General features: G+C 51.3%; 1 protein-coding gene across 1 annotated transcript in view; it reads right to left on the bottom strand.

Moving 5' to 3' along the window:
* Positions 1-14,128, bottom strand: part of LOC142258225 (cholesterol 24-hydroxylase-like) — a 71,946-nt gene that overhangs the window by 55,253 nt on the left and 2,565 nt on the right. The window contains exons 2-3 of the mRNA XM_075330735.1: positions 13,671-13,748; positions 5,727-5,808 (exon numbers count right to left, since the gene is read on the bottom strand). Of these exons, the coding sequence (XP_075186850.1) occupies positions 5,727-5,808; positions 13,671-13,748 (160 nt within the window). The remainder of the gene's footprint in view (positions 1-5,726; positions 5,809-13,670; positions 13,749-14,128) is intronic.

Here is a 14,128-nt window from a genome sequence, read left to right as displayed (position 1 = left end):
CACGATCAAGAACAAATACCCTTTGCCCCTCATTACTGAGCTATTTGATCGATTCCGCGGGGCAAAGGTCTTCACAAAGCTGGATCTACGCGGGGCGTATAATCTAGTGCGAGTCCGAAAGGGCGATGAGTGGAAGACCGCCTTTAACACCAGGGACGGTCACTACGAGTATCTAGTAATGCCCTTCGGACTCTGCAATGCCCCCGCCGTATTTCAAGACTTTGTGAATGACATTTTCCGGGATTTGTATCTTTCCGTGGTTGCATACCTGGATGACATTCTTATCTTCTCCCCCGATCTTACCACCCATCGGAGGGATGTCATCCGAGTACTTAAGAGGCTCCGTACCCATTCGCTATATGCTAAGCTGGAAAAGTGCGTTTTTGAACGGGAATCCTTGCCGTTCCTGGGGTACATCGTGTCCAGTCAGGGGTTAGCAATGGATCCGGGGAAGTTGGAGACAGTGATGAACTGGCCTGAGCCCCGCTCGCTGAAGGCGATCCAGCGATTCTTGGGGTTTATCAATTATTATCGCCAGTTCATTCCCAACTTCTCGACGGTGGCAGCACCCATCATTGCCCTTACCCGCAAGGGCGCTAATCCCAAAGCATGGACACGAGAAACGGTAGAGGCATTTCACACTCTCAAAACTCACTTCTCCAGAGCTCCCATCCTTCATCGTCCAGACATCTCCAAACCCTTCCTACTGGAGGTAGACGCCTCTTCGGTCGGTGCAGGTGCAGTCCTGTACCAGAAAAACGAACGAGGAAGGAAGCATCCTTGTTTCTTTTTCTCCAAGACCTTTTCTCCGGCCGAGAGGAACTACTCCATAGGGGATAGGGAGTTACTGGCGATGAAACTAGCATTCCAGGAATGGCGGCATCTCCTGGAGGGTGCGAAGCATCCATTTGAGGTATTTTCTGACCACAAAAACCTCACATACCTCCAGACAGCACAACGCCTGAACCCAAGGCAGGCCCGTTGGTCTTTATTCTTCTCCCGGTTCCGCTTTATTATCCGCCACCTGGCCGGTGAGAAGAACGGACGGGCCGATTCCTTGTCACGTTGTATGGTTGTGTTGGAGGAGGACGAGGAGGAGCCTCGTCTTATACTACCCCCGGACAGCTTGAGGATGGTCACTCCCACTTCTTTGGACCAGGTGCCACCTGGCAAGACCCTCGTTCCCCCTGAACTACGGAACGAGGTGCTATCGTGGGCCCATGCCTCCAAGGTTGGGGGTCACTTCGGGGTCAAAAGGACCAGAGACCTGGTGACCAGGCATTATTGGTGGCCGAGACTTCCCCAGGACATACAGGAGTATGTGGGAGCCTGTATGTCGTGTGCTCGGAATAAGCCGTCCCGGCAGAGACCGGCAGGTCTTCTTCACCCACTGCCAGTGCCGGATCGTCCCTGGGAAGTGGTAGGGATGGACTTCCTGGGAGATCTGCCCAAGTCAGCAGGGCACAGGGTCGTATGGGTCATCACGGACCACTTCTCTAAAATGGTCCACTTGGTGCCTCTCCCACGACTCCCGACGTCACGTGCTCTCGCCACCTTGTTCATTCGGCATGTATTTAGGTTGCATGGCATGCCTGACAAGGTGGTGAGCGACCGGGGTCCCCAGTTCGCGTCTCGCTTCTGGAGAGAGCTCTGTAAGCTCCTGCAGATAGAGCTGAACATCTCCTCCGCATACCATCCCGAGACCAATGGACTAGTGGAGAGGACTAATCAGACCTTGGTAACTTACCTCCGCCATTTTATATCCGCGCACCACGACAACTGGGCTAACCTCCTTCCTTGGGCCGAATTTGCCATTAACAATTCGGTCCATGAATCCTCTGGCCAGACTCCGTTCCTACTCAACAACGGACAACATCCCAGAATCCCGGTTCCGATGCCCATTACGTCACCCGATCCTAGAGTGGAGGATTGGGCGACCAAGGCCCGGGAGATCTAGGATGACACCCAAGAGGCTCTTAAAAGGGCTAAAGACCGGATGGTGACAACGGCTGATGTTCGCCGCCGCCCTGCACCATCCTTCGCCCCTGGTGACCTAGTATGGCTGTCCTCTAAGAATGTTAACCTACGGGTACAGGCAGCCAAATTCGCCCCTAGGTATCTGGGTCCGTTTAAAATACTACAGCAGGTAAACCCAGTGGCATATCGACTCCAGCTCCCTCCACGCTGGGCTATAGCCAACACCTTTCACGTGTCCCTCCTGAAACCCGTACGACTTAATAAATTCTCGGGGTCCCTGCCGGCTCAAACCGACTCCCCGTCCGACGACCCTGAGGTGGCAAAACTTGTGGAGACAAAAGTCATACAGGGCAAGAGGTACTACCTCGTGGAGTGGGCCGGCCGTGGTCCGGAGCATAGATCCTGGGAGTTGGAGGATCATATCCGCGCCCCGGGTTTGATATCGGCCTTCGAGCACGGACAGGGGGGGGGGCCTAGACGGGGGGGTAATGTTACATCTCGTGGCTCTCCTGAGGCAAGGACTGAGGCAGTCTCCCATTCCTTGCCTGCCACGAGCACTCCTGCTCAGCAGCGCCGAAGGTCTGCCAGACTGCGCAGTGTGCAGGAGATACCTTCTCAGAGAGGCAGCAGAAGGGTGACACCTAGTGGTTCTCCTGTTACAAGGAGTGAAGCAGTCCATTCCTGGCCTGCCGCAGACTCTCCTGCTCAGCGGCCCCGAAGGTCTGCGAGGCTGCGCAATGTGCAGAGGTTTACTGCTCAGGGAAGCAGTGAGATTCCCGTTATCTCTGCACATTGTGAGACCGAGGATCCCGCCTCTATTTCCCATAGGCAGGAGGGTGAGCATGTGCAATGCGTGGTGGGTCCTGATTCGCTCACTGACGTCACACGGCTTGATGACAAGGCTGGTGACGTGGTGAATCCTGACTGGCCAGGCTGGGACGTCGTGGACCCTGATTGGGTCAAGTCCGTCATCTCCGCCTCGCGCCCGCCCTCGGGTGGAGCTGCACCTCCTTAAAAGCTCCCCCTGCCATCATGGCGGCGCGCGACCGTCCTTCTATGTTTGGATGTCTGGCAGCGTGCTGCCACGCCACTGCTCAGGCATTACTGTCTCTTGTGGGCTTGGCCCTTGCTGCTCCGGCAGTACCTCATTTGCAGGCCGTGTTCCTGCCTTGCTGCTCCGGCAGTATCCCCTTCAACAGGCCGTGTTCCTGTCCCAGGTGAGCTCCTCGAGTCTCCACCGGACTCACCTGGTTATTGAAAGCACACGTGCGTGGGCACCTCTGTGCTACCCTCGTGCCATATTCTCGTGACTTCCACTGGCACACGTGCGTGGGCACCTCTGTGCTTCCCCGTGCAACAGGTACACCGAGCCGTGAGATCCGTGCCATACAACCCTCACGGGTTAGGGCAGATCGGTGTACATAGATCGTCTGTGACATTCCAGACGATCGCTAGCAGCAACCCGCTCACTCTTCACCCACCATAGCGGCGGTCCCTTACACCGCACAGTGGACCTTGACCGGCGGAAGCTGTCCATTTCCCATCTTGGCACGCTTCCCCGGGTCCCCCTCGTAACAGTTATCCCCTAACATTAAGCGAGTTCGGTGTATTTTTTATAGGAAAATATTGTAGGTTGGGTTTACATGGTCACCAGCATATGACAGCTAAGTCATGTTCATGTAACTTGACCACAAGCTGCTGTGGGCACCAGTAGCTTCCTGCACATTTCCTGCACATTTAGCCAGTGGTCAACTGGCCGACCACAGTTGACCATTGTGTTAGTGAAATATTGCAATGAGCCGTAAATTTCATATGCAAGCTTCCTTAAACCTGTTTTTAAGCTAACCACAAGTTTCCGGCAAGTGGAACTGTGAATGTTACTTCCTTTATCTTGAAAACTGCTTCAAGACATGTATTCTTTGGTCATCATATTGGCCCTCCAAAGGACATCTCTTTGATACTGAATTATTGATAGGTCAAATAATATCTGGGATCACTCCTATCTTTTATGATTATGATCATGCCTATCTAATCACACATTCTTTCAGTCATATCACATTGGTATCACACTTCCTATAGTGTCAGTATTTTTTGTTCCACCTAAAAAAGATGGACATTGCTGGAATGGAAGACAGACGGAGTACAAAGTGCAAACAGATAAAAGAGTGTTGGACTGCTTTATTGAACTCTACTTGGCTCCAATGTCACTTTTTAAGGCTGAAGGTAGACACAAGTAGACATCAAGTTTAACCGATAATAACCTAAGTAACCTTTACACTTTACAAATTAGTTAGTGTTGGTATATCACATAAAATCACTGTAGTATGAGGTGAAAAAATGTAGAAAAGTTAACGGGGTACGAATACTTTTTTCAAGGTTCAAGGCACTGTATATTCCACTTGAAATCCCTGAGCATGCTTGGGAATTTTATCAGAGACTCGTTTGTTTCCAAAAATTCCCTGAGAACATCTAAGCCTCATGAAGGAGTTTTACATCCTTTCTGATACCGTTTGGACTCATCAAAGTGGGATATATTCAAAAACATGTAAACTACTCCTAGAAGTGTATGAATGTGTCATAATCGTCTCTCTATTTTTGGAGAATTGTGACGTATTCAGGGTTGGAATCTCTCATTTCCTTCTGGGACTCTACAATTAAACGTGGTTTCATTTCTTTCAGTGCCTCATGAGTTAATGTCAGTTTTGTCGCCAGCAGCTTTTATCAGAGCATTTCAGCTGCAACTGCTTTGTAGCCATGCCCCTTCAGGTTTAAGTAGTGGTGTTTCCCAGCAATCTTTACTGAAGATATAAACATTGTTCTCTGGCCACCTTGTGGAAGGTCCTGCTGAGGAGTTGTCTTGAACTTGGGCTTTATCCTTTTTTCGTTGCTTTTTCCCCAGTTTGTCTTTCTTTTTTTCTTTCTTATTAGTGCAGCAGTGGGTCTAGTGAACCTCACCTGCCTCTCACTAGCCAGAGCATCTACAGGGCTTCTCAGGGTCTCATTTTCCTGCTTGGCAACAGTGTAGGGACTGGCGAGGAGAATAGGGATAGCTGCAGGTGAGCATAGGAGGTGTCCCATTTACCCCTCTCACTAGCTCCAGTGTCCCTGGGGTCCCCTTTGTTTGTTGTGTTTTTTGTTGTGCGTCAGACACCCATAGGTCTGAACACACAAGCCATGCTCGTCACACTTGGCAAGCGTGACACAATTATATTGGTGTGATACACCTGACGAAGGAGAAGATCAGTCCCCAAAATGGGTTGTTTTTGTTTACGGATAAATAAAAACCATAGCACACGGCTCAGTGTTTTTTTCCAACCACTAAACTGTTCAGCGATCCCAATTCAGAATATCGGGAGAGGAGAGGACCGGCTACCGCCTAACTACAGCTATTTGTATTCACAGCATATTTGTATGTTATGCTCCCAGCATTACTGTATCAGGTGAGAGTTTAATTATTAGCTTCACCTTTATTTTTTTCTAAGTGGTAGCTATGAAGCGCTTTTTATAAGATCATAAAAACGTTATGTGAACATAACCTATTATGAGTATCAGGCTATGCCAGTCAGGAAGAAGTAACAAAAATATATTAAGTTCTATTAGCTGAAATACTAATTATGGATATACAGTATAGAAATTGGGTACATTGTTAAGTTGGGAAATCACAAAGATAGACGAAAGACATCAATAACCGTCACAGAGCCGAGTGATTTGTGACTTATCTGGCTACATAGACATGTTTGGCTACTTGCCTTAACTCCTTCTGGGCTGATAATAAGGACCATTACATTGTGTAATCCATTAACCCGTATTACTGGACCATACTTTTCAGCCCTAGGGGGGAAAAAAACAACTTATTATGGCATTACAGAAATGTGTTTGGGTGGATATACTGTATGTGAGTTGACAAATCTTAACAGGAAACTGTAGATACCAAACAACAGCTTTTAGTAGAAAGTCTTGCTGGAAATTGAATGCTTGCTGTAGTTCCGACTTTTCAACCATAAAAAAAATTGCAGCTGGCTACAGATTTTTACTACAGCAGTTTATGCCAGCCATTCCAACAGAGGACTGACCATGGTCAGAGAAGCCAAGCCCTGTGTAACTGTCCCTCCCAGCAATAATCATGGATGTGTGCCCAGTGTCTATCCAGGGTGCTGAGGTTCTCAGTAGCTAATACATAATCACAGCTTCTATCCTGCAATTAATTTTCATGGACTTCCCTACTTTCCCAGCATGAAGAGTCTCTGCCCTCCTTGAGTGTTATAAGTGTGTTGCAGCCTGATGTGATCTCAGGGAAATTTGCGATCAGAAGGTCACAGCCTATAGTTGATTGCAGCTCCGCTTTAGTGGCCACTCATTGTTTATTCTGAGTTGGAGAGTATTTATTTCCATCTGTTACTGAAGGGGTTAAAGTGAATTTCTATCCTCCAGTGATCTGATAGGTAGTTGTAACCTCAGTTGCAAACATACCCTTCTGCTATAAGTATCCGCTGTTCACTCCTTCCCATGCCGGCTATAGCGCATACCTATGATGTCCACTTGGAAGGTGCCAGTGTGGCGCCCCTGACCTGGTCAGGCACCACTGAGTACTGCACCCATGCTGGGGGCAGTGCAATACAGGTAATCCAGAAGGCTGACCGAGGTGTGACTACACAGGTGCATAGTAATCAGGTCTCACACATCTACCTTTGGGAGGACTCCTGAGAGCTTCCACGAGGGGGTGTGGCCTCCATGTCCACTCAAGGGGTGTGGTGGAGAGCCTGGTTGCTAGGTGGAGTATGCAGGCACAGTGGGGAGAGGAGAGAGGAGTTTCGAAGTGGAGCTCAGAGAGAGCAGACGTGCAGGACCCACGACTGAGCCAGTTTAGTGTGCAGCTCAGGGAGAGCAGACGTGAGGAGCAGACCCTGGAGCTGTTGCAGTCTATCAGCGTCCGCGCAGTGACTACCGACGGGGGAGATCGGTCACCTGGTAGTGCCACCCGAAATCCACCCAAGGCTAGAGAGAGCAAAGAGGTGGCAGAGTAAGGGGACTGCCAGGGAGGTACCAGGCCCGCAAGGATAACAGGTCCCAGTGCAGAGATAGATTCACCTTTCTTCTGCCAAACCTGCCTGAGGGGCCACTTCAGACCTCCAAGACAACACCACAGAGTCCGCAGCCACGTAGCAAAGAGAAGGCCCATAGTTCACAGGAGGCCAGCAGCCGGAGTGACCTGGTCCAGGCTACAAGCAAACGGGCCGAAACGAGGGGAGAACAGGCAGCAGCAACTTCCCTGGGTGACCCCCATAGGGACTTCAAGTCGGGGTCACCACAAAAACACAACGGGCTAAGGAAGGCGAGTTGGTAGTCACCCTCATCAGCCAGCCGGAAGGATACCTGGTTCCAGCCTGGTTCATCCCAGCTACACCCGGGTTACTCACTCTGCCACCTAATGTGAGTAAAACCCCTGAAAGACATTCTGCTTCTGTGTTTGAGTCATTCTGCGCCTTGTGGTTCCACACACTTACACAAGGCCCTGGGGCTTGCCTCACTCTCGGGAGGCCACTACAACAGACTGCACCCACCATCAGCCCCAGGCACCCCTTAATTTGTAGTGGCGGTCACCCTGACCGCAATACCGAGAGTGGCGTCACGAAAATCCTAAAAAAGAGGTTCCCTACCTGTGACCAGACTGTTCCCTCCACGTGGAGTCCCTGAAGGTAATGCACCGGCACAACACCTGCGGGGCTTCACATCTGGCGTCACGAACAGGATAAGGACTAGACCTGTACAGACAGGTGACCATGTGCCTGGGCAGTCTGCTTAAAAAGTTTGAAGCGCCGCCATATTGCCACCATGAAAAGAGCGCCAAGAAAAAACAGCAGCGCGCGAAAACAGAAGTTACCGCCCACGAAGAGGTGTGGCTAGTGGCAGAGAGAGATCCCCTGCAGCGTACTGACCTTGGGTGTGATGGAAGGAGCTCTGACCTTACCGGGAGGCGAAGTACAAGGCTGGTGGAAGAAGAAGGAGAAAGAGAAAGCCTGCTATTAAAAGAAAAGTTACAGGAAGTGACAAGCCTGCTGCTGAAAGAAGATCTGGAGAGCAGCGACAACGCATAGAAAATGGCGTTCACACGCAGCGATCCACAGCTGGGCTCCGCTGCCTGGTGGAACTGGGAGCTGGACCAGTGGTGTAAAAGGCTGGAGGCGAAGGTAGGTGATGCAGCAGATCCAGGAAGCACGCGCAGAGCTCAGCAAGATGGCTGGAGTCGCCTGGGCCCATGAGAAATGGACGGCGAGGCAAGCGACGCGTGGAGCAGCGACTGCCCGGACACCGGAGATGCCGCCGAGGGGTGAGTCAGCTGATGACCCTGCCTGCGCAAGTGCCCCGACCCCCGTTGCCATGCCCGCGGTCCCCAGAGAGACGCTCGGCGCGGCGATGCTGAACCAGGCTGCAGCCACATCAGATGTGGCCTGCCAAGCCCAGGCCGCCGCCATGCCAGGCCCGGCCAGCCAAGATCCCGTCACAGCCGCGACACCCATCCACACCGCAAGAGCGACGCTGAACCAGGCCGCAGCTCCGCCAGGCTCGGCCCGCACAGATCAGGCCGCCGCAGCGATGCCCTGCCCGGCCCGCCAAGACCACGCCGCAGCAGCGATGCCCAGCCCGGCCTGTCCAGATGAGGCCGCCGCAGCGATGCCCTGCCCGGCCCGCAAAGATCCTGCCGCAGCGGGGACACTTATCCACGCCGCAGGAGTGATGCTGACCCAGGCCGCCGCCATGCTAGGCCCGCCAAGACCAGGCCGCCGCCATGCCAGGCTCGGCCCGTCAAGACCAGGCCGCTGCGCGGCCCGCCAAGACGAGACCATACAGTTATCTGCCCTGGCCTGTAAGGCCAGAGCAGACACCGCTCCCCAGCCCAAGGAATTGGACCTCCCGTCCCCACCGAGTGAGGACCCCGAATACCTGAGGCTCAAGGCTGATCTGGAGGCTCATTTCCCAAATGAGATGGTGGACCGGTATCTGCTCCTTCCGCATGCCCACAAGAAGACTCCAGTAACATCCACGATAAAAAGCCCACCGCCCTGGCCTGCTGATGAGGACCCATCCCCGGCGCTACCACGGGAGGAGTGCTCAAGACCACTAAGGGGGAGGAGAGGCCCAGAGCCAGAGATGCTGCCGTACTCCCGCTCGGATGAGGAGAGCCCAACACCCTCTGCTGATGAAGAGCTGACAGTACTGGCCCCAAGCATGTATGTAACCTGGGAGCCTGCCATACAGAAGAGCCCCACAACCAGAGCTCAGCGCCGCGCTCGCGCAAGATCAGCCGCCACGCAGCAGTCTCCAGACCGGTATGAAGTAACAGCCAGAGACTTGGAGGAGAAGCAGTCTTTAAGGAGAGCTAAATCTCAGGTCAGAGGTCCCCTTTGCTGTGGAGTTGTAGAGGAGTTCAGTTTCAAAAGTGGATACGGCTTCATAGTCGCACCTGGTGTCAGAGAAGGAATCTTTGTCAGCCGGAGAGATGTGAGAGCCCACTTGCCAAGAGGACATCCAGGAAGAAACTTGCAGATGGGAGATCTAGTGGAATTCACTAAGCATCAAGGAGAACATGGATGGTATGCATTAGATGTAACGCCATGTCCCAAAAATCCATATTGTAGCTCAGCAGTTTCCACTCAAAGCAACCCCAAACTCTACAGTAAAAGCAATAGAACAAGACAGAGAAAAAGAAACAGAAACAGAAGAAGAAGATAAATAACTGGAAATGGACACCAACAAAGACAAGAAACCAATGGAAGATACTACAGATGATGACGACGACAGAAATGTAGAAAATGACAGGTGCCACAGCCCTACAGGCCAAAGCCCTTGTACAAAGGAGTGAAGAAATAAAGTAAAGTACAGCTAGTCAAAGTAAAGTTCTGCAACGTTCAAATTCAAGCATGTGCCCACATGAACTTATGTGAGAACCCTTTCTAAGCACACTTTGCACCAGGTTTTGTGCACTTTATCTACGGACCATAGGCTATGAACTGGCTATAGCCACAAACTCTCGCAGCGTTTATAGTTACCTTGAATGGTACCACCACCAGAGCCAGCCTGTTTAGGGGCCTGGCTCGCCTGTCACCATGTAGCACGCCTGTTTATGGGGCCTGGCTCTCCACCACAAAGAGGGTACCTGGTAAACACCAGCTGTGGAGGCCGCCTCTACATCCTGCCAGAAGAGGATGAAGGCGCAGCTCCACCAGGCCAGGTATACCCTGAAAACCACCAGACCAAGAAAGCCGCCTCTACATCCTGCCAGAAGTGGCTGAAGACGCGGCTCGACGGGAGAGGAAGATTGGAGGAAAGGTCTGGGGAAACGGATGGGCCAGACCTGGTTGCTAAAAGGACCGGTGACCTGCCTCCTGAGAGGGTTTTGTGTGGGTTAACGGACTTGTGGGTGGAGGGTGGTGATGTATGGTACCTGGTGGTTTTATAATGTTTTAAATGTTTTACCTGTTTTATGCATTTTAAAATGTTGTCTTGCAGCCCGAGGACGTACTGGTGATAACTAAGGGGGAATGTGGCGCCCCTGACCTGGTTAGGCACCACTGAGTACTGCACCCATGCTGGGGGCAATATAATACAGGTAATCCAGAAGGCTGACCGAGGTGTGACTACACAGGCACATAGTAATCAGGTCTCACACATCTACCTTTGGGAGGACTTCTGAGAGATTCCAGGAGGGGGCGTGACCTCCATGTCCACTCAAGGGGTGTGCTGGAGAGCCTGGTTGCTAGGTGGCGTAGGCAGGCACAGTGGGGAGAGGAGAGAGGAGAGTGGAGTTTCGAAGTGGAGCTCAGAGAGAGCAGACGTGCAGGACCCACGACTGAGCCAGTTTAGTGTGCAGCTCAGGGAGAGCAGACATGAGGAGCAGACCCTGGAGCTGTTGCAGTCTAACAGCGTCCGCGCAGTGACTACCGACGGGGGAGCTCGGTCACCTGGTAGTGCCACCCGAAATCCACCCAAGGCTAGAGAGAGCAAAGAGGTGGCAGAGTAAGGGGACTGCCAGGGAGGTACCAGGCCCGCAAGGGTAACAGGTCCCAGGGCAGAGATAGATTCACCTTTCTTCTGCCAAACCTGCCTGAGGGGCCACTTCAGACCTCTAAGACAACACCACAAAGTCCGCAGCCACGTAGAAAAGAGAGGGCCCATAGTTCACAGGAGGCCAGCAGCCGGAGTGACCTGGTCCAGGCTACAAGCAAACGGGTCGAAACAAGGTAAGAACAGGCTGCAGCAACTTCCCTGGGTGACCCCCGTAGGGACTTCAAGTCGGGGTCACCACAAAAACACACATGGCTAAGGAAGGCAAGTTGGTAGTCACCCTCATCAGCCAGCCGGAAGGATACCTGGTTCATCCCAGCTACACCCAGGTTACTCACCCTGCCACCTAATGTGAGTAAAACCCCTGAAAGACATTCTGCTTCTGTGTTTGAGTCATTCTGTGCCTTGTGGTTCCACACACTTACACAAGGCCCTGGGGCTTGCCTCACTCTTGGGAGGCCACTACAACTGACTGCACCCACCATCAGCCCCAGGCACCCCTTAATCTGCCGTGGCGGTCACCCTGACCGCAATACCGAGAGTGGCGTCACGAAAATCCTAAAACAGAGGTTCCCTACCTGTGACCAGACTGTTCTCTCCACGTGGAGTCCCTGAAGGTAATGCACTGACACAACACCTGTGGGGCTTCACACCAGTCTCTGGAGAAAGCTGAGGTGTGGCTTCAGTTGCAGTTGAGAAGTTCCTGATGGTTATTTGTTGTGTCTTTCCCCACTGGTATGTCTTGCCTCCCTTACGTTGTCTTATTGCTAGGGTCTTATTGACTTTCATTTGTCAGGATGAGTTCAGGGCCAACGAGGGCCTAGGCACATGATCAGTGTATGGGGGAAGGATCCGTCTAGGGACATTAGGGACTGCAGGGATCAGCCTCAGGTGAGTGTTTGGAGGTGATCCCGCTCCCCTCTCCCTAGCGCCAGGACCCTCCATTATATTGTTCCCTGATGTTCCCTCTGTGTTATGCCGCTTGCTGTGTATATTCTGCACCTGGCGCAACTGGTGCAGTCACATTGTCCTTTTTTTTCTGGTTTCTCCTTTCTCCTTAGTGATATTCTTTATTGGGGTATTCCCTTTTTTCTGGGTTTATATGGGACCGGTTTCCTTTTAGGAAATATTAGTAGGTTTTTTTGACATGGTAACACTGAGACTGTACATGGCTTCTCATCTGTCCATTGTGGTAAATCGTGCACAACCCTCTTCTGCTATATCTAAGGCCCCCTTCACACGTCCGTGAAAAACACGCACGTGTGTTACGGGCCGTTTTTCGGGTCCGTGTCCCGTTTTTGTGTCCGTTTTTATGGTCCGTGTGGCACCTGTGTGAATTGCGTATGCTAGCCGTGTTTGTGTGCAGAACGTCCGTGTGTGCGTGTGGAATTAACGTGTATGTGTACGTGGAATGTCCGTGTGTAATGTCCGTGTGTGTGATGCACAATGTCGTTTATAAATGTCGGCTGACAGCAGACAGAGTTGCGCGATGAGAATGAACTCGGGTGAACTTCACCCGACTTCATCCTCATACCGCGGCTCTGTCTGTGTCGAGTACTGATTAGCGGTCACCGGTGAAGGATTCACCGGTGACCGCTAATCCCCCGAGTGACTGAAGTTTCCCCCCCTCTCTCATACTCACCGTTCCTCGATCCCCGGCGCGGCCCTGCACGGCATTCACACTGCTGCGGCGGCTTTTACTATTTTGAAAAAGCCGGCCGCTCATTAAACAATCTCCTATTCCCTGCTTTCCCCGCCCACCGGCGCCTATGATTGGTTGCAGTGAGACACGCCCCCACACTGAGTGACAGGTGCCTCACTGCACCCAATCACAGCAGCCGGTGGGCGTGTCTATACTGTGCAGTAAACTAAATAAATAAATAATTAAAAAAAAACGGCGTGCGGTCCCCCCCAATTTTAATGCCAGCCAGATAAAGCCATACGGCTGAAGGCTGGTATTCTCAGGATGGGGAGCTCCACGTTATGGGGAGCCCCCCAGCCTAACAATATCAGCCAACAGCCGCCCAGAATTGCCGCATACATTATATGCGACAGTTCTGGGGCTGTACCCGGCTCTCCCCGATTTGCCCTGGTGCTTTGGCAAATCGGGGTAATAAGGAGTTATTGGCAGCCCATAGCTGCCAATAAGTCCTAGATTAATCATGTCAGGCGTCTATGAGACACCCTCCATGATTAATCTGTAAATTACAGTAAATAAACACACACACACCAGAAAAAATCCTTTATTAGAAATAAAAAACACACACATATACCCTGGTTCACCACTTTAATCAGCCCCAAAAAGCCCTCCATGTCCGGCGTACTCCAGGATGGTCCAGCGTCGCATCCAGCGCTGCTGCATGGAGGTGACAGGAGCTGCAGAAGACACCGCCGCTCCGGTCACCTCCACGCAGCTAATGAAGACAGCCGTGCGATCAGCTGCTGTCACTGAGGTTACCCACTGTCACTGGATCCAGCGGTGGCCGCGGGTAACCTCAGTGACAGCTCAGCTGTTTCTCTTTCCTTTTTGAGCCTTTTTTTTTTTAGAAAAAAATGTTGCAAAATCTTTTTTAATAAGCTTCAAAATACCCACATTAATTATCACTAATCATTATCTGGTGATAACTTACCATTCCAGAAAGGTGTCATATATGACCATATTATTCCTCATCAGCTTAATTATTGTGGGTGAGTGTCCGAATAGGAAACTGCAAAATATACAAATTCTGCATGACACAATTATCTATTACTTTGGTTACCTATGGTTTATTAGGACAAGATGATGGGTATAGATTTTTTGCAACAATCACATTAAAACATGCCTTAAAAATGGTGCTTTATAATACATATCTATGTGTATGGAGCATGTGAACAGGCTTGTGTAACAGCCACTTCTGCTTCATATACAGAAGCTGGTTAGAGCTGCTATGACCAGGGAAACAAGTTTTTATTTATCAGTCAGTGTTTTTGAAAAATATAACTAGGAAGAAACTCTGGTGACCTGTTAGATACCAATGTACACATAAAAACATTGTCCAAGAGCGTGACTGCAAAATAAACATTCTCTGTAGTGACTGACCGTCCTCCA

Source organism: Anomaloglossus baeobatrachus, chromosome 12 (genome assembly GCF_048569485.1).
Source record: "Anomaloglossus baeobatrachus isolate aAnoBae1 chromosome 12, aAnoBae1.hap1, whole genome shotgun sequence".
Lineage (NCBI taxonomy): Eukaryota > Metazoa > Chordata > Amphibia > Anura > Aromobatidae > Anomaloglossus > Anomaloglossus baeobatrachus.
This window is presented reverse-complemented; position numbering and strand designations above follow the sequence as displayed.